Source organism: Clarias gariepinus, chromosome 23 (assembly GCF_024256425.1).
Source record: "Clarias gariepinus isolate MV-2021 ecotype Netherlands chromosome 23, CGAR_prim_01v2, whole genome shotgun sequence".
In the NCBI taxonomy this organism is placed as follows: domain Eukaryota; kingdom Metazoa; phylum Chordata; class Actinopteri; order Siluriformes; family Clariidae; genus Clarias; species Clarias gariepinus.
This window is the reverse complement of record NC_071122.1, coordinates 4,191,455-4,213,930: the sequence shown is the minus strand read 5'-3', so window position 1 is coordinate 4,213,930 and position 22,476 is coordinate 4,191,455. Positions and strand designations below refer to the sequence as shown.

The 22,476-nt window shown below is 37.5% G+C and overlaps 2 protein-coding genes across 3 annotated transcripts; both read right to left on the bottom strand.

Annotated features, from left to right (window-relative positions):
* Window positions 1–348: 348 nt before the first annotated feature.
* On the bottom strand, window positions 349–17,153 carry pip4k2cb (phosphatidylinositol-5-phosphate 4-kinase, type II, gamma b). 2 transcript variants are annotated; one of them, XM_053484204.1, is made up of 11 exons: window positions 16,856–17,153; window positions 16,140–16,369; window positions 15,764–15,861; window positions 14,055–14,151; window positions 6,213–6,362; window positions 4,637–4,783; window positions 4,321–4,359; window positions 4,046–4,159; window positions 1,760–2,024; window positions 1,039–1,142; window positions 349–893 (listed from the first exon to the last, which is right to left on the bottom strand). In XM_053484204.1, exons 2-11 carry the CDS (start codon window positions 16,293–16,295, stop codon window positions 810–812), a joined length of 1,254 nt encoding a protein of 417 aa, XP_053340179.1. In that variant the 5' UTR covers window positions 16,296–16,369; window positions 16,856–17,153; the 3' UTR covers window positions 349–809. The 2 variants fall into 2 exon arrangements, with proteins under 2 accessions (XP_053340179.1, XP_053340180.1); XM_053484205.1 differs by lacking the exon at window positions 16,856–17,153 and having other exon boundaries at window positions 16,140–16,448.
* Window positions 17,154–18,826: 1,673 nt separating this feature from the next.
* Window positions 18,827–21,803, bottom strand: igfbp6a (insulin-like growth factor binding protein 6a). Its single transcript, XM_053484328.1, has 4 exons — window positions 21,431–21,803; window positions 20,520–20,554; window positions 19,778–19,897; window positions 18,827–18,981 (listed from the first exon to the last, which is right to left on the bottom strand). Exons 1-4 carry the CDS (start codon window positions 21,738–21,740, stop codon window positions 18,874–18,876), a joined length of 573 nt encoding a protein of 190 aa, XP_053340303.1. The 5' UTR covers window positions 21,741–21,803; the 3' UTR covers window positions 18,827–18,873.
* Window positions 21,804–22,476: the final 673 nt, after the last annotated feature.

The following is a 22,476-nucleotide window of genomic DNA, read 5'->3' as shown; positions in this document are numbered from 1 at the left end:
TTTATTTATAACAAACAGTGTTAGATAGACAAAGTTATAAATTGTTTCCTCTCACAGTTTGCTATAAATTCCAAACAATTGTGTTTATAAACATATTTACTGATGTTTAAAAACAATAGAAAATTTGGCACAATAATAATAAAAGACTTTGTGGGTCAGCTACTGGAGGAAGCTGTGGCTCTTGCCATAAACAAAACATGAGATAAAAACATTTGTACCCTTTTTGTTAAATAAAATAATTTAATATTAACCCTGACCCTATTTTAAAATGATCCTACTGTATATCAATTCACACTAAAGTACAGAGTTACAGAGAGATACAGCAAAAGAAGTTAACAGTGACTTGATTTTTTTGTTTTTTGTTCACTTGTAGTGAGCACAAGCTTGTGAGTTTTAACCCCAGTATTGGTTCAAACAAGGCGTAAAGGCAAACAATGTCATCGGTGCTGCCTGTCTGCATTCCATGCATGCAAACGCCGATCTCTCCCTCTGAACTGCAGAGCTAGAGCAGATGATGTGGAAAGACAGTCAAGAAGGTCGCTCTTCACATTGTTACCAAAAGATCAACGATATTAAGCATGTTGCGAAGATCAACTCAGTTGTTCTTTGTGTTTATTCATGGATTGCAAACCAACTACATGCATATCTCCAGCTGCGGTCATAGAGAGTGTAAATACACAAGTGTGCTCAGGTGCGGAACAACATTACTAATGTGAATGATGGCCAGAAGGGAAGTGGGGAAGCCCAGACATGGTACTGTATGAAACAAACATGTGCTTAGTGTAAAAACAGCCTATGATGAAATAAACTCAGGGAGTGAAGATGTTGGTGATGAACTCCAGGAATCTCTTGCCATACTGATCGGGATGAACTGTAGAGATCTCCGCCCCTGACTGCAATACAGAAGAAGAAAAAAAAAACAATCAAACAATAAAGCTATTAAAAATGAAAAAAGTAATATCTATTTTAAAACATTTGTAACAACAATTCAGACAGGTAGGCAGAGAGACAGACAAGCCCACTAACTGTGATACTCACCCCATGCTTGACGGTCTTTGCAGCGTGTGCTGCTTTTTTCTTGGTATCGTAATGAGTCAGGATGTTTATTAGCCCCATGAAGTAGACCTCTCTCTGTGGAGCTCCTGAAAAGACACAGTTTAATCTCTTACACCTCTCATCATCTATACAAATGACTACACTCTCACTCTCTCACTCATCTCCTATACCGCTATATCCTGTATTTAGGGTCGCGGGGACCTGGAGCCAATCCCAGGAGGCAGTGTACACCATGGACAGGGTGCCAATCCATCGCAGGGCACACACACACACACACACCCATTCACATACTACGGGTAATTTGGGAACGCCAATTAGCCTAACCTGCATATCTTTGGCTTGTGGGAGGAAACCGAAGAAATCGTCAGGAATCGAACCCGGACCCTGGAGGTGCAAGGCGACAGTGCTAACCACTACACCCCCGTGCCGCCCCAAATGACTGCACAATTAACATACAAAAAATATATATATATATACAAACAACTTCACAGACATAACCTACACGGTTAACTTTACAAGCAATTACACAAACAACTTCAGAAACATAAAAAGGTCCACAAACTGCTGCACAAACACAAACAACTATAGGAATAATGCCACAAACCTTATCACAAACATAACTACAGAAATTACATCATAAACATAAAAAATGCCATATTGCCCTTTTAGTTTACTAATTTTTTCAACGTCATGATAAACACACCGGCTGCACTCTGGATCCCATAAACATCTACACACGGATCGAACTCTGCCGGTGTGTTGGTTTTCCGGGAGGGCCCAGAGCCGGCCACAGTCTCAGGTGAGGTGCTGAGAGACGCTGATGCTAACATGGACACGTCATTTTCCTGCTCGTCCTCCTCCTCACACATCGAGTCCTCATCCTCATCATCTTCCTCTCGCTCACCTCTGTCCATCTCATGGATCCCCAACAACAGGCTGTAGTCCATGAGCTTTAACCTAACCAGGAACTGTGTAACACACACACACATATATACTTTTATAAAAAAAAAATCATTAATTTTTTTCATTAAATACACTAAAAACAAAACATTTGTAAAAAAATATTTAAAACTTTTCTTACAATGACATTTTAGCTGAAAATGTAATGTTTTCTCTCAGCACTAAATGCCTTTTATCACATGAATAAAAACAGGGATTATCTGAAGTCTGAAGTCTGAAATCTTTTCCAGCTCCTCCTTCACTACTGCACTTTTCCCGCTGTTGTTTAAACCGGATCTATAGGTGCTGAGAAATCACTAAAACTGTTATCTTCACTTCAGACAATGCCAAGCAGTCACAAGACCACGGATGCCAGAGGAACCTCCTCATGAAGAGGAAAAACCAACATTAAACAGCCTGGTCAGCATTTAGACATGATTACATTGTCCAGCAGAGCTAACACTGAACATTCTGTACATGCACAATATAGCAGAGATAATAGGACAGCATTATATTCAGGACAATTTAAAGTAAACTGCAATGAAGTGTTGTCCCGTAGACGATATTGACATGAAGATCATATTTTTAAGTTTAAACAGCTCTGAGATTATGTCACACTTTTTGAAATATGAAAACAAATAGACGTGTCGGCAAGTGCCAATTCATTGCAGGGCACTGACACATGTGCGCACTCACACACTCATTCACACACTATAGGCAATTTGGTTATGCCAATTAGCCCAATCTGCAGTCTTGCTTGAATAGACAATACTGTATATTCCACCCATATCTGTATATACTGTACAAATAAGAACTCACATGTACATATGCATATCCTGTAACCTTTAGGCGTGTTATCTTCCAGACATGCTAATCCACTGCAATGTTTGCACAATTCTGCATTATACTGTATTATACTGTAAACCATTACATATATATATATTCATATACATCTTTATTACCTAATGCACCTTCTAGTTACTATATTCCATTACGGCACAATGTTGCAAAGCTGTACATTACTATATCACTATACTGTACCTAGTACCATAACTCTAGTACCAAAAGTAATAGTACAAGGTGTTCAGTGCATAGAGACATGGCCAAGGCTGAAACCCGACTACCAGAAAAAGACAACAACATCTTGCTGGCATCTGAGTCGAAGTGGAGCTCTGTGCCCGTTACTGATCCTTCCACGTGCCTATCCACTTCGACACAGATGCCAGCAAGATGGAGGTGGGGTACTGGTATGGGCTGGTATTATTAAAAATTAGGTATAAAAATGTATATATGGAAAATGTATCTATAGGCTTTTTCAGGTTGAAAAGTTCAGAAGACCATTATATTTATGCAGGAAAATGCTCCATCGCATGCATAGAAGAACTCCACTGCATGGCTAGCCAGTAAAGGCCTTAAAGCAGTAAAAATAATGACATGGCCCCCTTCAAACAATACACCTCTCTAAACAGATATATACAGGGGTTGGACAAATAAACTGAAACACTGGCCAACTTAGTGTTGGATGTTTCATGGCTGAATTTGACCAGCCTGGTCAATGGCCAATCTTCATTGATTGCACATTCCACCAGTAAGAGCAGAGTGTGAGGGTTTAATTAGCAGAGAAATAGTAAAGTTTTGCCTAAAATATTGCAATGCACAGAACATTATGGGTGACATATCAAAAGAGTTCAAAGGGATTGTTCAAAAGGACAAATTGTTGGTGCGCGTCTTGGTCACTCGTGCCGATGCCAAAAATCAGTTTCAATGGTGCCAGCAGCAAATGTCTTGGGCTGTGGACAATGTGAAACATGTATTGTTCTCTGATGAGTCCACCTTCACTGTCTTTCCCACATCTGGGAAAGTTGCGGTGTGGAAAAGCCCCAAAGAAGCGTACCTCCCAAACTGTTGCATGTCCAGAGTAAAGCATCAGTGATAGTTTGGGCTAAAATATCATGGCACTCCCTAGGCCCAATACTTGTGCTAGATGGGCGCGTCACTGCCAAGGACTACTGTGTGTTTGACAGAGAGATACTGAGAGATCATGACTCACATCTACATCACGGTTGAGTTTCTCCATTAACTTCTCCTTGTCCTCGTCGCTGATGTAAATCCGCTGCATGTTGTTCCTGAAGTCCATGTCCTTATACGTGGGCAGATCTTTCTCCTGTGAGGGACAGCATTTTATTTTATCTTTGCCTTCTGATTTTATTCTTGGTCGGTATAAGATGTTACTATAGTTTGTATTAATTATTAAATTCATTATTTAACCTACCACTATGAAAATGTATCTAAAACACACAACAATAAAATCTCATTTAATCTTACCTTCTCTTTATCACTTGCTTCACGAGACACCAAAGAGCCCTTAAAAAAGATATATATAATAAAAAATATATATCAGATGTATGTAATCTAATTATGTGTTTTGTAAAACTCTTTATACATCAGTGGTTTGGTCAAAACCTAGAGTATTTTATACAGTAACGCTGGTCAGTATTTTTCTTTACCACTAGGGGGAGATCCTGCTGGGTACATACAGTACAGTACTTTCATTCCAGTGACCTGGGTTTTAATTTCACCTGTAAATGGTCAAAATGATCTTATTCCCTCCATAAACATGAATTTATTCTTTTCATGGTACCTTGAGGTCGTATTTTGTGTGGATGGTCAGCCTGTGACTGAACATGTTTCTCATGATGATGAAGTACGTGTCCTCGTTGTTGACAGTAACACGGTACATGCCAAGGAACTGAGGGAGCAGAGTGACGCCGTGACTCTTCACAACATGCTGGAAGTACACACATCCATGAGTACAGGTACTGAACAATGTGAACTAATGAATTAGGTTAAATGTACAAACCAAGGGCCGTGCTTTAATCTCTGATGCACATTAAGTAATAATCCTCTGTGTGTGGTGCTGCAAGACTAAAATAATTAACAATGTGCTGGTGCAATTTTGTGATGGAGCTACTGTTACAACCTTTTAATTATAGTTCCTGTTCTGTGAAGATTAAAGTTACCTGACTATTACAAAGCACTAACACTGGAGACTCATTCCAACTCACATGTTACATAAATAGATTTCTCCTTACAGAAAACGTCATCACATTAATGATATGAACATGTGACTTGCAGCTGCACTACTGTTAGAGCTGCTGTTCTAGAAAATCTATTAACATCCTTAACACACCAATTACAATCCAGAATTCAACGACAGTGTAGTGTTAATTATCAGTAATCATCATTATAGTCATTTGGTTATTTGGAGAATATTTAGTATTTTAAGTATTCACAATGTTATATTTTTAATGTCAACATTCTGTAAAAAAGGAAAAAAAAGGAAATAGAGATATATTTCATTTCTGTCTAATGGACAAAAAGAAAAACATGGATCTATCTATCTATCTATCTATCTATCTATCTATCTATTAGTGCTGAAAAAATTTAAACCAGAGGAATCATGAATTAAGGTCAAGTTCAATGTCTATTTATTTCCTTTTTAACTTGATTTACATGTATTTTCTAGTTTTGGTTGTTTTGTCTACTACAAACTGACTCACTTCCGTAGATTTTGTGTCTTATGGCCAAAACAAGGTATTGGAAGTGGAAATGTCCCTAAAAATTTCAAGTTGCTTACGTCAGCCATTTTGGAAAAAATGATTTTACATGTGCCCCCAACATTTTCAGCTTTATATTTTCAGCTTTTTTATTATTTAAACACTAATAATTTAATATACAAATTATTGATATTTCTTTATAAGTATTAATAATAAAATTGGTGTAAGCCTGTAGACACATATGACCTGTAATAAATGTTGTTTAAATTAAAGAATTTCATGCAAAATTAATTAATTCATGTTGCAATATTTTAAAAATTGTGCATTTTTGAATAATACACTTTTTAAGGTTTATGGTTTTTTTTATTTATTTTTTACATGAAATCTAAATTGGTCAAGTTTCATCTGAATGATAATTAAGATCAAGATTTAAATTAAAAAAGTTATGAACACTACATAAAAGGGCTTGACTTTATGTAGCAATTTCAAGAAATTGCTAAAAAGAAATTGTTTCTTTTTATCTAATAAAAATATAAATGTGTGTTAGTAATAGGCATTAAGCATGAAAAATGTTGTCATTCGATCCTATCTGAAAACTCACTTTATAAACACAAATGGAATTTGATGCCCAGTTAAATACACATTGTCTAATTTTGTTACCTGGTGATATTCAGACAGGATGTTGTGCATGTCCTCCACTTCCTCACTGGAAATCTGCTTTATAATCAACAACTGGTCGTATGAGGTGAGCAGAAGATGTTCGTCCTGACTGTCACTGTACTTCAGGGGGGACCTGCGCACTAAAGATGCCTACAGAGACATAAACAAACAAACAAATAAATAGACAGGATAACAGTGTCTGCCTTAGACTGTAGACCTTAGACTTTATCTGTGAGTTGTGTATTATTTGTGTATAATGTATTGATGTTGTATTGTTTGATGAGGCAGATGCAGAAGCAGGTTTGAAGTTTATTAAAATCAAAGTACAGACCAGAAGTACAAAATGGCAAAATCATGAAAAGAGAGTGAGACTGCCTCTAACCATAAGCAATAAGAAAGCCAGATAGTGAATGTAAAAGTGTGGGGGGTTCATTGGTCAAAACATCACTTGGGTGCAAATGATCATGTGACATGACCCTGTGGGGCACAGGGGATGAGGGGAATTATATCCCAGCACAATTTGATGTAACTATGGAATGTATATTATATAGATCACACACACACACACACACACACATATATATATAGAGAGAGAGAGAGAGAGAAATCTAATCAGAAATATAATAAATAAAGATATTTTAGCTTAACAGAAGGTGAGGAGGACAAAGGATATAGCTACGTAAAAATGGGTACTGAGAGGACTGAAGAGAGTAGACAGGAGTACAGTAAGATGCAGCGTAACGTAAAGGTAAAGGTGGCAAAAGCCAAACAAAGAGCATATAGGGACTTGTATGCTAGATTGGACAGTAAGGAGGGAGAGGTGGATCTGTACAGGTTGCTGAGGCAAAGAGATAAGATCGAAAGGATGTGAAGGATTAAAGATAGAGAGGGGAATGTACTGACATGTGCCAGGAAGGTGATGGGAAGATGAAAGGAGTTGATAAATGAGGAAAATGAAAGAGAAGAGTAAAAGAGGTGACTGTTGTGGATCAGGAAGCAGCAAAAATTAGTATAGAGTGAGGTGAGGTGGGTGTTAAAGAGGATGAAGAGTTGGAAGGCTGTTGGTCCTGTTGATATACCTTTGGAGGTATGGAGGTGCTTAGGAGAGGTGGCGGTAGAGGTTCTAACTAGTTTTTTAAAATGCAGTATTTGCTTTGAGGATGCTGATGGAGAAGTACAGAGAAGGTAATAGGGAGTTTCATTGTGTCTTTGTAGATTTAAAGAAAGCATATTACAGGGTGCCCGAGAGGGGAGCTGTCGTATTGCATGATGAAGTCATGGAGTGGCAGAAAAGTATGTTAGAGTGGTGCAAGACATGTTTGAGAGCTGTAAGACAGTTGTAAGATTTCGTGTGACATAAGAGTTTAATGTGGAGATGGGTCTGCATCAAGGATCGGCTCTAAGCCCCTTCTTGTTTGCTCTGGTGATGGACAGGATGGCAGATGAGGTTAGACAGGAGTCCCCATGGACTATGATGTTTTCAGATGATATTGTGCTTCTTAGAGCAGGGAAAAGGTGGAGGAAAATCTAGAGAGGTAGAGGTATGCTCTAAAAAGCAGAAGAATGAAGGTTTAGTTGCAGCAAGACAGAATACCTGTGTGTGAATGAGAGGAAACCAAATGGAACGTTGAGGCTACAGGGAGCAGAAGTAAAGAAGGTGCAGGAGTTTAAGTATTTAGGGTCAACAGTCCAGAGCAATGGAGAGTGTGGAAATGAGGTGAAGACCCGTCTACAGGCAGGTTGGAACGGGTGGAGAAAAGTGTCATGTTAATTTAAATAACTTCTGTTATGTCCAGTTGAGTCTGGTTCCTCTTAAGGTTTCTCTCATTGCCATCTCAAGAAGTTTTTCCTTGCCACTGTCACCTTTATCCTTGGCTTGCTTATCAGGGACAATCTTATTACTATCTAGACACATTTTTCTCACACATACACACTTTCATAAATTTTCTTTTTAAATTTTCTATTTTTTTTTGTGAAGCTGCTTTGAGAAAATGACCATCGTTAAAAGCGCTATATAAATAAAATTTTATTAAATTGAAATTGAGGATAAAAGGAAAGGTGTACAAGACCGTTTTGAGACCATCGGTGCTCTATGGCTTAGAGACAGTATCACTGAATAAATGACAAAAGGCGAAGCTGGACGTAGCAGAGATGAAGATGTTGAGGTTCACTTTGGAAGTGAGAAGGATGGATAGGATAAAGAGAAGAGAGAGATAAAGACAACCCATGTGAGATGTTTTCGAGACAAAGTGAGAGGGGCCAGAATGAGGTGATTTGGACATTCCAGAGGAGAGATTTTAATTATATCGGTAGAAGGATGCTATGGTTGAAACTGCCAGGCAGGAGGTCCAGAGGAAGACCAAAGAGAAGATTTATGGATGCAATGAGAGAGGACATGAGGTTAGTTGGTGCAAGAGAAGAGGATCAGAGGATAGGGTGGAATGGAAGCAGATGATTCGCTGCGACGACTCCTGAAAGGGAGCAGTCGAAAGATAAATAATAAGAAGAAGGATGTTATAAAAAAATTATAAAATATAAAATATGTAAGATTATAAAAACTTTGCATATTGTTGGTCTTTGGGCTGCCCCCGGCAAGGGCTCGCCACATACAAGCTTGGCACAGGTTTTATACTGGATGCCCTTCCTGACACAGTCATTCCATTTTGTCCAAGGTTGGAAACAGGTAGCGTTTGATCGCTGTAATAACCTGTAAAGGCTATTTACATTTCCTAAGGCTTCTTCTGTATTTGGCCTGTCGTCTTTTCAGAACGCTGCTGCTAGAGATTGAAATGACTTGCAAAAAATGTTAAAACTGGACAATCTCATTCCTAAGTCTGTTTTTAAATCTCTGATCTCAGCTCACTTTATTTATACTAGCTGCTCTTATTCATTGCTGCTCCACTGTTCACATTGTTCGTATATGTGTATGTACAGTGGTGTGAAAAACTGTTTGCCCCCTTCCTGATTTCTTATTCTTTTGCATGTTTGTCACACTTAAATGTTTCTGCTCATCAAAAACCGTTAACTATTAGTCAAAGATAACATAATTGAACACAAAATGCAGTTTTTAAATGAAGATTATGTTATTAAGGGAGAAAAAAAACTCCAAATCTACATGGCCCTGTGTGAAAAAGTAATTGCCCCCCCTTGTTAAAAAATAACTTAACTGTGGTTTATTACAGTTAAAAGTTCAATTTCTGTAGTCACCCCCAGGCCTGATTACTGCCACACCTGTTTCAATCAAAAAATCACTTAAATAGGAGCTACCTGACACAGAGAAGTAGACCAAAAGCACCTCAAAAGCTAGACATTATGCCAAGATCCAAAGAAATTCAGAAAAAAATGAGAACAAAAGTAATTGAGATCTATCAGTCTGGTAAAGGTTATAAAGCCATTTCTAAAGCCTTGGGACTCCAGCGAACCACAGTGAGAGCCATCATCCACAAAGGGCAAAAACATGGAACAGTGGTGAACCTTCCCAGGAGTGGCCAGCCGACCAAAATTACCCCAAGAGCGCAGAGACAACTCATCCGAGAGGCCACAAAAGACCCCAGGACAACAACTAAAGAACTGCAGGCCTCACTTGCCTCAATTAAGGTCAGTGTTCACGACTCCACCATAAGAAAGAGACTGGGCAAAAACGGCCTGCATGGCAGATTTCCAAGGCGCAAACCACTTAAGCAAAAAGAACATCAAGGCTCGTCTCAATTTTGCTAAAAAACATCTCAATGATTGCCAAGACTTTTGGGAAAATACCTTGTGGACCGACGAGACAAAAGTTTAACTTTTTGGAAGGTGCGTGTCCCGTTACATCTGGCGTAAAAGTAACACAGCATTTCAGAAAAAGAACACCATACCAACAGTAAAATATGGGGGTGGTAGTGTGATGGTCTGGGGTTGTTTTGCTGCTTCAGGACCTGGAAGGCTTGCTGTGATAGATGGAACCATGAATTCTACTGTCTACCAAAAAATCCTGAAGGAGAATGTCCGGCCATCTGTTCGTCAACTCAAGCTGAAGCGATCTTGGGTGCTGCAGCAGGACAATGACCCAAAACACACCAGCAAATCCACCTCTGAATGGCTGAAGAAAAACAAAATGAAGACTTTGGAGTGGCCTAGTCAAAGTCCTGACCTGAATCCTATTGAGATGTTGTGGCATGACCTTAAAAAGGCGGTTCATGCTAGAAAACTCTCAAATAAAGCTGAATTACAACAATTCTGCAAAGATGAGTGGGCCAAAATTCCTCCAGAGCGCTGTAAAAGACTCGTTGCAAGTTATCGCAAACACTTGATTGCAGTTATTGCTGCTAAGGGTGGCCCAACCAGTTATTAGGTTCAGGGGGCAATTACTTTTTCACACAGGGCCATGTAAGTTTGGATTTTTTTTCTCCCTAAATAATAAAAACCATCATTTAAAAACTGCATTTTGTGTTTACTTGTGTTATCTTAGACTAATAGTTAAATGTGTTTGATGATCAGAAACATTTAAGTGTGACAAACATGCAAAAGAATAAGAAATCAGGAAGGGGGCAAATAGTTTTTCACACCACTGTATGTATGTGTGTATACATATATGTATGTATATATATATGTACAGTATATATATGTGTATTTGTGTATATATATCATTTATAATATGTAATTTATTATTATTATTATTATTATTATTATTATTATTTTTAATATGTAACTTATTTACTGTTTTTTTTGCCTTAATTTTCTTTTTGTAATTTTGTTTATATTTCTTTAAATTTTTATTTTTATCAGTTCCCCTACTTCCCCCAAAAGGCTCAGCCTTTGCCAGTCCACAGTTGTAAATAAGAAACCTGTTCTTAATCTGTCTTGCTTGGTTAAATAAAGGTAAATAAATAAAATCAATTTCTATTTAAATAATAGAAATAATAAAATTGATTATTGAGAAGGGTATAAATAATTTTGGACATGCCACTTTTTTATCAAATGTAAATAAAAGATGAGTAATCATTTTTTTCCACAATGGTGCCTCTTGTGCCTCTTGTTTTATCATTGTACATTATCGTCTGGGAGATGCCTGTGTTATTTCTAATCAAGAAAAAAATAGCTGGTTGAATAAAAGTATCTTTAAGTTAAAATTTGCCTGGGGTATAAATAATTTCGGGCTTGACAGTATATATATATATATATATATAATTTATAATATATAATTTATTTATTATTAACCCTGTTCCCTGAAAAAGCGAGAACAAGATGCTGCGTGGAAATGCTATGGAAACATCTTTTTGTGTTGCCGGTTGTGAAGCTACAACTGAAACGCTCTCATACGGTGTCATAAGTCTTATTCCCAAGAAATGTCGATGTCGAAGCGCTAGCTCGTGAGACTGAGCCAGAATCAACCAGTCGTCTATTTAATTCAAAATACGGATGCCCTGGGGTCGCCGGGGAGCCAGAACTGCATCCTTGCATCGACCTAACAAAAGGACTCGATACTGGTAAGCTTGGCCCCCGAAAGCGAACCTCAGAACCCTCCTGTGTTGTGGCAATATTTCTATATGAAAGTATGCGTCGTTCAGATCGATTGTCACAAACCAATCCCTTGGTTGGATTTGAGAAACAATCACTTTGACAGTCAACATTTTGAACCTGCACTTTTTCAGATCGCGGTTTAGCGAAGAACTAAAACTGGACGCAGCCCCCCGTTTTTCTTGGGAACCAAGAAATACCGACTGTAGTAGCCTTACTCTCTGTCTGGTAGCGGAACATGTTCTATGGCCCATTTTCCCAGCAACAACTGTAATTCTAGAGTCAGCAGCTGCGCCCTTTCCAGTTTCACGGAAGTGGAGACCACGCCGTTGAAACACGGAGGGCGATGTGCGAACTGAATGCTGTAGCCTCTCTCTACAGTGCTTATTACCCAAGGAGGTATACCTGGGAGTAGCTTCCACGCTGCCAGTTTAGCCGAAAGGGGCACAAGTTCTGACAGCTCGGCTAGAATGGGGAGTTTAGATGGTCGGCTTACGGCGAAACTAACATTTCGTTGGAGACCGGTGTTGCCCAAAACATCAGTGGTGGTGGAACATGAACACCGACCTCCTGGGGGTGCCAGGAAGAACACTTTATGCTTGAAAGGAATTCTACGGGGCACCCTCACGGTCCTGGGCGAATGAGCCTCAGGACTTCTTCTTTGTAAAGTACGCAGGTCCGACTTCTTTGAGGCGGATTGTGGAGTGCGGCGCGTGTGGAGATCGCCCTTCGAAAGTGGTTAATCACACGGAGGCACACATCTCGCTTGAAACTCCGCCATATCAGTAAGTTAAACACTTTCTTAATTTTGCTAGTTCACACACACACACAAACACAACAAAGCAGTCCTGAAGACAAAAAGATCTAAGGAATGTTCCGGTTCACTCCTATTTATAACCTGCAGGTGCACTTCATCAGATGACGTCACCTGACCGAGGTTATAAAAGCCAAAATTTGCAGTGTTTGATACACACATGCTTCACAAAAAGATCTTCCCATAGCGTTTCCACACAGCATCGAGTATAGCTTATGAAAGGGAACTCTGTAGTTCAACTAAGGTCTGTGGAGGCCAATGGAGGACACTGTATGTATTCCCATTTGTAGAACTGTGGTAGGACATTCAGACGCTACAGGCAATTTGGGAACGCCAATTAGCCTAATATGCATGTTTTTGGACTGTGAGAGGAGAATTCGGAGGAAACCCACCAAGCACAGGGAGAACATGCAAACTCCACGCACACACACCCAATACAGGACTCAAACCCAGGACCTACAGTAGAGGTGCAAGGCGACAGTGCTAACCATTAAGCCACCATGCCACCTATATGTTCAGGAAAAGAAAAATAATATCACTCACTCACTCTCACTCACTCATCGTCTATACCGTCTACTGTATTCAGGGTCGCGGAAAAAAATAATATAATTTATATAAAATTAAAATAATATTATCATCATAATATTACAATGTATATATCAATATATAATGTATAGCAGTACATTTAGTATTAAAATGGTTATATGATGTTTTCTTTTCCTGAAATCTATATAAATTTTTTAGCTGAATCTGTACATGTAGCCTATAAAAATGTAAAATTGTTCATTAAAATATATTTTAAAAACTTTATTTGGTATATATTGTATAACATTATTTGGTAAATCGAAAACTTTATTTATGGAAAAAAAAATTAATTGAGGGGTTAAGGGAAGCTCTGTTCTTAAACTCCAGATGTTGGAAGTTGCTAAAGGATGGTCTTTGGGTGTGGCACTTGTGTGAGTGAGAGAATGAACACAGCCCACAGGGATTGGCTTCATGCAAACACTTATGCAAACACCAACGACAATAAAACCACGTGTTTTTAAATGCATTTAAATAGAAAAACACACCTGAATCTCTTGCACAAACCACAAAAACAAATGTGTGATTTATGGATTAGTCGTCCATTAATTTGTTTAGAGTGACTTATTTAAAATGGGTGACACGATAAAGTTACGTTCATAAAATAACATTTATAGCACTATAGATGATTTAGTATCTTTCTGTTACATCCATGTAAAAGCATGTGATGTGATTTATTATTTCACTTTATACACATTAAATATAATTTAATTATGTATTCATCCAGATCTAACACAGAGAGACAATTGTTAAAACAAATACAGCTACAATTTTCTGACCTCCAAAACGGGCAAGACACAAACACATTCCCACAAACACCAAAATACAAATTAAGCAACCTTGTTAAAATAAATTAAATGGTTTAAGAAACATTCTGAAATTTCAGTCCACTGCTATTCATTCTCTGATATAATTCATCCAACATGAAACATTTTTTACATGTTTACCTGATAGTCCTGATCCTCGATCCTGAATCTCTCTCGCAGGTTACGGAAAACCTGTGGGCAGTACTCTTTAAACTTGAAATGTCCAGGGAGATTTTCTCTGTGAAGACAGACAGCGTATCCTATTAAACTTATCATCACATTACTCTAAGTGATGATAATCTATCTATCTATCTATCTATCTATCTATCTATCTATCTATCTATCTATCTATCTATCTATCTATCTATCGCAAGCCAAAAGTATTAAGACGTGTGCTTAATACTATAGTTTTATAGTATTATGTAGGGTATTATAGTCTTATTACTATTATTATATATATTATATTATAGTATTACTATATTACAGTATAGTATAAATACTATTGTTTTATAGTATTTTATACTGTATTATAGTTCTCTCTGTAAGCAAATTCTTTAAAATTTATTTTTACCTAAACATTCAATTTCACTTTTGTCTCCATACTTTTGGATAGACTGTGGAAATATTTACAATTATTATAGTTATATAATCATTTTTCGGATTAACATCTTCAGTAGTAACATATACAGTGTTTGTTAATATAAGATTATTGATTCGTTTTTTATGTTTATTTTAAAATATCTTATTTTGCTATCATTTACTATTCATTATTATGTGTTAATGATAACTTATTAAGTTATCTTAAATAATGTTACTTAATGTAAAATACGGAATAAAAAACAAAGGTCAAGTTCCTCCACTGTTCTCATTCTGGAGCAGGAGAGTTCAAGCAAATAAAATGGTTCCTGTCCCCTGTGTTCAGAATGTCTCTTTTCATTACACTGAACACAAAAGCAGTCTGTTAATAATCTACAACAACACCATAATCTCTTAATCCTCCAAACACGCACAAAAAAAAAAAAAAAAAAAAAAAATCCAGAAAACTTTATGGGTGAAATTTAATAGTGCAGAGAGAGACTCTGAATTAACTGAGCTGATGCTTTAATATATTTTTTATATATTATATTATGAACTAAAGGTTTTGCTTGCAATGCTAATGATGTTAATCAATCACAATGTTAATCTCAGTTAGCTATATATTATTAATGTTAAATGCATAATTTATTTGCAGCTAAATATAACTTCAATATTGTACTAATTAAAGATTAAAAATTTATTATGATTAGATTGTGGATTTTGTCACGAGCTGTTATCAGAGGATTATGATATTATTATGATTATGATCTGGCTGTGATTGGTTGTAAAATATACAAAAAAATTAGTTTAATAAAAATTTGGCCATTAAAAGCTGATTGATATTATGCTTTATCTTGGTCAAATTAACGTTGGGTTAATTGACGTACGTCATGAAATCCTTTAAAGTAGACTAGGTGGGTGCCAACTCATCACATAACACAAGCACACACACATCCACACTCACACACTGCAGGCAATTTAAAAACACTGATCAGCCTACCATGCATGTCTTTGAATTGTGGGAGGAGACTGGAATAATTGAAGGGAACCCACCACGCACAGCGAGAACATGCAAACTCCATGCACTGGAGAGCAGAAGTGAGATTCAACCCAGCTCTGGAGGTGTACGGAGCTACCCACTAATGCACCATGGCGTTATGAACACCATATTGAAAAAGTCAACGTAATTACAAGAAGGGAAAAAACATAGGAAATGTCTGATGATACAGACAACTTCAGATCTCCAACAGATTTCCGTGTGTGATGTGACTTACTTGTTAAATAGGTGGTAGTTCACTTTGATCTTGCTGTTGGCTTTAAAGTCATCAGGCAGCAGCATCACTGGTGCAGGAACATGAACCATGTCACTGACCTGCACACCAGTGAGAAGCGTAGTTGCTGTTAGCATTGTGACGCTAATTCATTTCCTATAACAACCCATTCCTAAGTGTTTTATTCCGCTTATACCATAGCAATTAACAAATTTTATGTTAATGTTAAACGTCTGAGAAACGAGTCAATTCCTGTTCTCACTTAGCTCTAAACAGTTCCTCCCTCACCAGGTAGCTTTTCTCGCCTATAAACCGCAGCTGGTCACGTTAACTGGGTCACACTCTTTAATAAAGTGTTGATGATATAGAAGAGCTTTACCGTGTGATTGATGCCCCACATGAAGACACTCAGCACAGGATCACTGGCCCTGAACACCTCCACCTTCTGATGGACGAAGTGTTTCTTCTTGCTCTTGGTGCGCCGCAGTTTAGATGGCGGAGGGTTTGAGAAGGTGGAGGATTTTGGGGACGTCATTGCTGTTTAACACATATGCAGTGTCCCAGACGCAGTATTGCAGATGTGGTTTTCCTGATGCGGAGTTCCTGACACTGTGTACGACACAATAATTCACTTACAAGAACCCAGATGCAGTGTAACAGACACAGTATATTAGATGCAACATAACAAATGGAGTGTAGCATTCATGCTGGAACAGATGTTTCGTGAAAAAAAACTGTGAAACAGATACAGAATGACGGACACGGTAAAACAGTTACAGTGTAAATATGATAGACGGAGTGTAACAGACCCCAGAATGACTGACACAGCACAACACACGTCTTAAGCATAAAGTGTAACAGTCTTAAACATACTGTAAAGTGTAACAGATGCAGTATAAGAGATGCAGAATGTCAGACATAATGTTTTAATGGACACAGTGCTATCACCCAGTATAACACACACAGACACAGTGTAAGAGACACAGTGTAAGAGACACAGTCTAAGAGCTAACCCTCAGTGTAACCCAGCCTAAAATAGACAGTGTAACAGACATGGTGGAAGAGATGAATAACGACAGACGCAGCATAACTGACACAGTCTACCAGATGCAGCATAACAGACACGCCAGTCGCCAGCTCTCAGGGACAATCCTGATTTAAAAGGAACCTCATCCAGACGTCTCTCCCTGAAGGCATGTTTAATCAACACACAGCTTAACCTGAGGCTTTGTTCTTTCCGCAGGTGTGTGTGAGTCTCCGGACTCCTCCTCCAGTCCTCAGCCTCTGGTGGTAAATCATTTGGTGGTAAAACACAGATGAATCTGTAGGGTGATACCAGGTGAAGACGAAGAATGAACAGAACGATTGTAGAAAAGCCCAGGTGTGTGAACGGATCTGCGGGAGTGTGAGTGTGAGGGTGTGAGGATGTGAGGTTCCTGCTGTTGCGTGTCGGTGGAGCCTCAAAGGAACATGCTAATGGTCACTTGATTCTCATGTGACTCTCTCTCTCTCTCTCTCTCTCCCTCTCTAATTTATTACTCTACCTTTCTTTCTTTTTCTCTCTGACTTTATTTGTTACTATTTCTCTCTCTCTCTCACTCACACACACAAGCATGCACACACTATTTGGTACTCTTTTTGTCCCTCTCCCTCTCACTTTCCATGTCCCTCTCTGTCCTTTCTCTCATTTTGTCTTTCTTGTCTGTCTTTTTCTTATTATCCTACACTTGTTTTTCTCTCTCATCTCTTTACCCCTTTTTACTCTTTCTCTCTCACCTCATCAACTTTCTTTCTTTCTTTCGTTCATTCCTTTCTTTTTCATTTTCTATTCTTAAAAAATACAAGCTGTCTTTTTTAAACAGAAAGTTTCTCTAACAGAAAAGCTTTCAAGTAGGCTTTTCTTAAAGGCAAATTTTTAAATCTTTTATTTCATTGTTCTATAAAAAAGTTTATTTAAATGCTTTCTTTATAAATTTCAAAAAGACAATAATGACATTACACCTGTACCATGTTTCCGTCTCCAATCCAAACAGCACAGTACACATTTAATTTTTCATTGCAACACTTTATTTACATTTGTTACAGAGATTTTAAATATGAAAAATATAATAAAAAATAATGACATGTTGAAAATTTCAGATTTACGAGCTGTGACAAAAAATTGAGCCCAAAACCTGTAAGATTCATGATAAATAATAACAAGTATAAAAAAAAGAGATAAAGTTCAATAAATAAATGTGTTGATTTTAATTTAGCAGTACATTAATTTTTAATAAAATAGATGATATGTTTTGGCTGATATGGAAAATGCAGAGGAATTGCACATTATATATATCACTGAGAGGTGTTCAGTTGTACAAATTATTAAGTTAATAATGAGATAAAACAGTAAAAATAAAAGATTAAATACATAAGTATAACAAACATGAGTATAAAAATGCTGATATAAAATAGAAATGGACAAAAAAATGAGGTAAAAAGTAGAACAAAAATTTTTTGATTGGGATTCTGGATATTTGAACATTGCACATGATTATAATTAAACTAAAACACATTAGATGTTGATTTGGCAATGTGTATTATTTTACATAAAATGTATTCAGAGATATTGTAAAGGTTAATTCAAAGTTAATTTATGATAATGATAATTTGCATCAATGCCTTCAGATAATCAAATAAAAGATAATTACATTTTTTATGCTGTGGTTTAGCAAACACTTACATTTACTAAACAGATAATAATGTAAAAACAGGAATATTAGGTCGAATGTGCCAATGCTGCAAGTATAGGGATAATTTAACACTGTACAAATTAATAAGCTTAATAAAACCCTTCATTCAGGAGAGGAATGAGAGGATTAGAAAGAAATATGCAGGTAATGTAGTGATGTAGGTAGAGTAAGTTATGTTAAGCTCAAGGCCACTAGGGGACGTTACAGGATATGATAATCGTACAACACATTTAGTGCACTGCTTGGCACATTGCCATCTCTTCATGCTTTAGCGTTATGAAACAACAACAATAATAATAATAATAATAATAATCATAATAATAAAAACAATAATAATAAAAATAATAATACATTTCTCAAGATTAGCAGATTTTTCTTCTCTCAGGTGCTGCAGGTAACAGCACCATCCCTGCCTTGGGATTGAAGTTTGTTTCCTTTCTCATCGACACACCAGCACTGACCACGCTGCATCCCGTGAGACGACATACACTGAGGGATGGGACAGAGACACATCAGCCACCAGACATTCACAGTTAACACAACTTACAGCAGGGGGTAGAGTTCCACAGCTCAATCTACAGCCTCTGATTAATATGGAGAACAAGGGCAAAAAAGGGGAGCAGAGGGATGAATGAGAGAGGAATGAGTGAGGGACAGATTAGGGAGTGAGAGAGAGAGAGGGAAAGAGGAGTATCTGAGTCATTTTGAAGTTTCAATCACTGGAGACGAGACACTCTCCCACGGATGAACACTCAGGGGTTTGACTGGTTTTGTTATTTTTAAGGAAACACACAGTGTGAAAAAAGGAACCTGAAAGAACTAGGGTTTAGTGAAAAGAAAAAGAGAGAAATAAAGACAGTGAGAAAAGCAGAGAATGGTCAAAAGAATGAAAAAAATGGGACAAAAGGTGAAATGATGGATAGAGAATGAGTAAGGACAGAAAGTGGCGGTGGGGGGACGGGGGGGACGGGGGGCATGTCCTAGAGTGTAAACCTGTATTATGTGTGCTTTTTTTTTCTTTTCCTTTTTTATTTTATCTGCCTTTCTCACAGGGAAAGATTTTTAATGTTTGAAGAAAGTTTGAGAAATGTGTGTGTTTGTGTGTTAGATTTATTTTATTAATAAATCACTGTGTCACATTACAACATAGGAATGTCTAAGGATACTAGTAGTGTATGTAGTAAGACTAATAACCAATTAATAAGAGTAATAATTGAATAAAGCTCAGCACTGTTGTTTTATGTGTGTTTAATTTGTGTTACATGTGTGTGTGTGTATGTGTTACCTGTTTCCTCTTGTAGTATCCATTCTTGTCACAGTTGGGGATGTAAATGTCTCGATCGCTCTTGATCACAGTGAGCTCGAGCCTCTGAAGCAGTGACATCAGCTGTTTCCGACACGGACCCTGCAATCACAGCAGAATATAAATCACTTCATGCACTTAATTATACACCTATCAGCGACAATACTAACACCACTGCCAGATAAACTGAATAACGTTGATAATCAGCTATTCCTAAGTAAACTGGTAACAGGATCATGGGCACCCAAGGCTTACTCATAACTGCAGGAAACAAAAGCCAGCCTGTCTGATCCAATCGCTCAAAAATTCCAATACAGCTAAAAAAAAGTCAGTGTTGGTTGTGATAGAATGGCACCAGAACACCCAGTACTCCACAGGCCATGGGTCCCAGCAGGCAAAGAGCCCAGGGCCCCTGAGCCAACCTCCGAACTCCCCAGACCCCACTCCAACAGTTCCAATCCACCCAGGCCCCATCCCTCAACCTGGGTACCATATACTCAGCACACTGTGGAAGTACACCCCAAGGGGCCAGAGCTGCCCAGGAGGCACACGGGGAAACAATACAGGGCTTAATGATTTGGATTTTAATGTTATGGCTGGTCAAAATATCTCACAATAAAGAAATTATAGAGGCAGTTTTTTTTATGAAGAGGAGCAAACTTTCAAGTTTTATCCAGTCTGTGTTTTATAACGAGAAATAAATAAACTATGTTTTTTTTTTTACCTTCTCCACACTTTCTGTAACTGGAATTGGAGAGCCTGAAACAACAGACATATATTAAACACAGAAATGCCACTCAAACCTAGAAAACTTGGACGATTAATGTCCTTCTAATGATAATGTTTAGACTATAAATTCTCCCTATTCTATAACCACATCTCTCTCTCTCTCTCTCTCTCTCTCTCGCCCTCCTCACACACACACACACACATACACACTTTTTCACTCATATAAAACATTATATAATGTTGTATATTATAGAATTTCAAATGAATAAAAGTAGAAAGGAAATGATGATGATAATAATGATAATGATGAAAATGATGATGATGATGATTATTATTATTATTATTATTATTATTATTATTATTATTATCATAGCGAATGGATTAATTCCAAGCTACAAATGTTGCAGTAAGTGTAAATAAATTTTGCCCAAATATGAAAGTGTTAATTATAATAAAAATAATAAAAGGTCACATTAGGACTTGATCTATTGTACATAATATATATTCTAATGAATTTTTTTTTTCATTCTAACTTTCACTCACATTTCTTAAACCAACATCTAACATTAACAACCAATTTATTTTTAGTGCAGATAAAAATATGGCAAAGCACATTGCAAAATAATTTTAAATATAACAATATATTAACATTAGGATGGTGATGAAGTAGTAGAAAATGAGCTGCATATGTATTTTGATATATTTTAAGGATTTTACACTTTTTAAACTTTTAAACTTCAATAACACACACACACACACACACACACACACACACACCTGAGAACAAATTTCTTTCTTTAAACAAAAAAAAAAAAGCAAATCTACATTATTTACTTGAAGGTTTAGTTGTGTTTAATGCAGGACTTACTAAGATGTATTTTAGCAGTGATGTTACGGTACTCATACCTGCAGTCGTCGTCTTCTGGAAGCTGAGCTTGATGCTCCTGCACGTTCCTTTTCCCTGAAGGAGAGACTGCAGTGGGCTTTGGTCTCCCTCTGGAGGAAAGCAGCGAAGGCCACGTCCACAAAACAGAGTGTACACTCCGCATGATTCCCCTAATGCCAGCACTGAAGTGCCCTCCTCCAGGGATTGAGACGCGGCCCCCTGGCGCTTCCCTGAGCCACCACTTTTCTTGTTAGGAGAGAGAGAGGATGTGCTGGACAGGTGGAGCTGGATTGTGATCAGGAGCGTCAGGAGATCACGCAAGGCAGCCATGACTCGTGGACTTGAACAGTAGAGAGGCTTCCTGAAGAAAACTAGCGGAGGAGTGGAGATAATGACAGACTAAGCTGCTGTCTGAGGCAACGTGAGCGGCTTTTAAAGGGATGCTGCAGGAGGAGGGAATAAAGCCAGAGGTGGCTGAAGGTGGAGTTACACTCCTGAGCGCAGTCAAAAGTGAAATTCACTCCCTTTCCCCTCTTTTTTTTCCCTTTTCTCTCCAAAAGTCAGAGGGAACGCTGACACGAGCAGCTGCTGTAATGAGGTCGGGTTATTATCAGGGGAAGCCCTAAAGTCTTCTTCCCTCTCACTGTGTTTGGTTTATAGTTTATTTCAATCCTCTATGTTTTAGTTGAGTATCATTTACAATAACATAAACCATAAGTTAAACCTTGGAATTCTTTGACACAAAAATGTATCACTAGAAATAACATAAACAATAAAACAGCAGTGCTTAAACAGCAGAATAGGATGACATTCCTATAATATATATAGTGAAGATAAAAAAGTTTGTTTTTAAATTGGTTTGATTCATTTAAGCTAAATAGATAGATAGATAGATAGATAGATAGATAGATAGATAGATAGATAGATAGATAGATCGATCTCCTGATCTTAAAGGAAATTCCAGGAGTTTTAGTAAAAAGTTTCATTGAGGTTTGTATAAATGTGCTGTCTGAAAGGAGCAGTAGACAATAAACAGCCTAAAACAGCTGTTGCTTATTATTAGTAG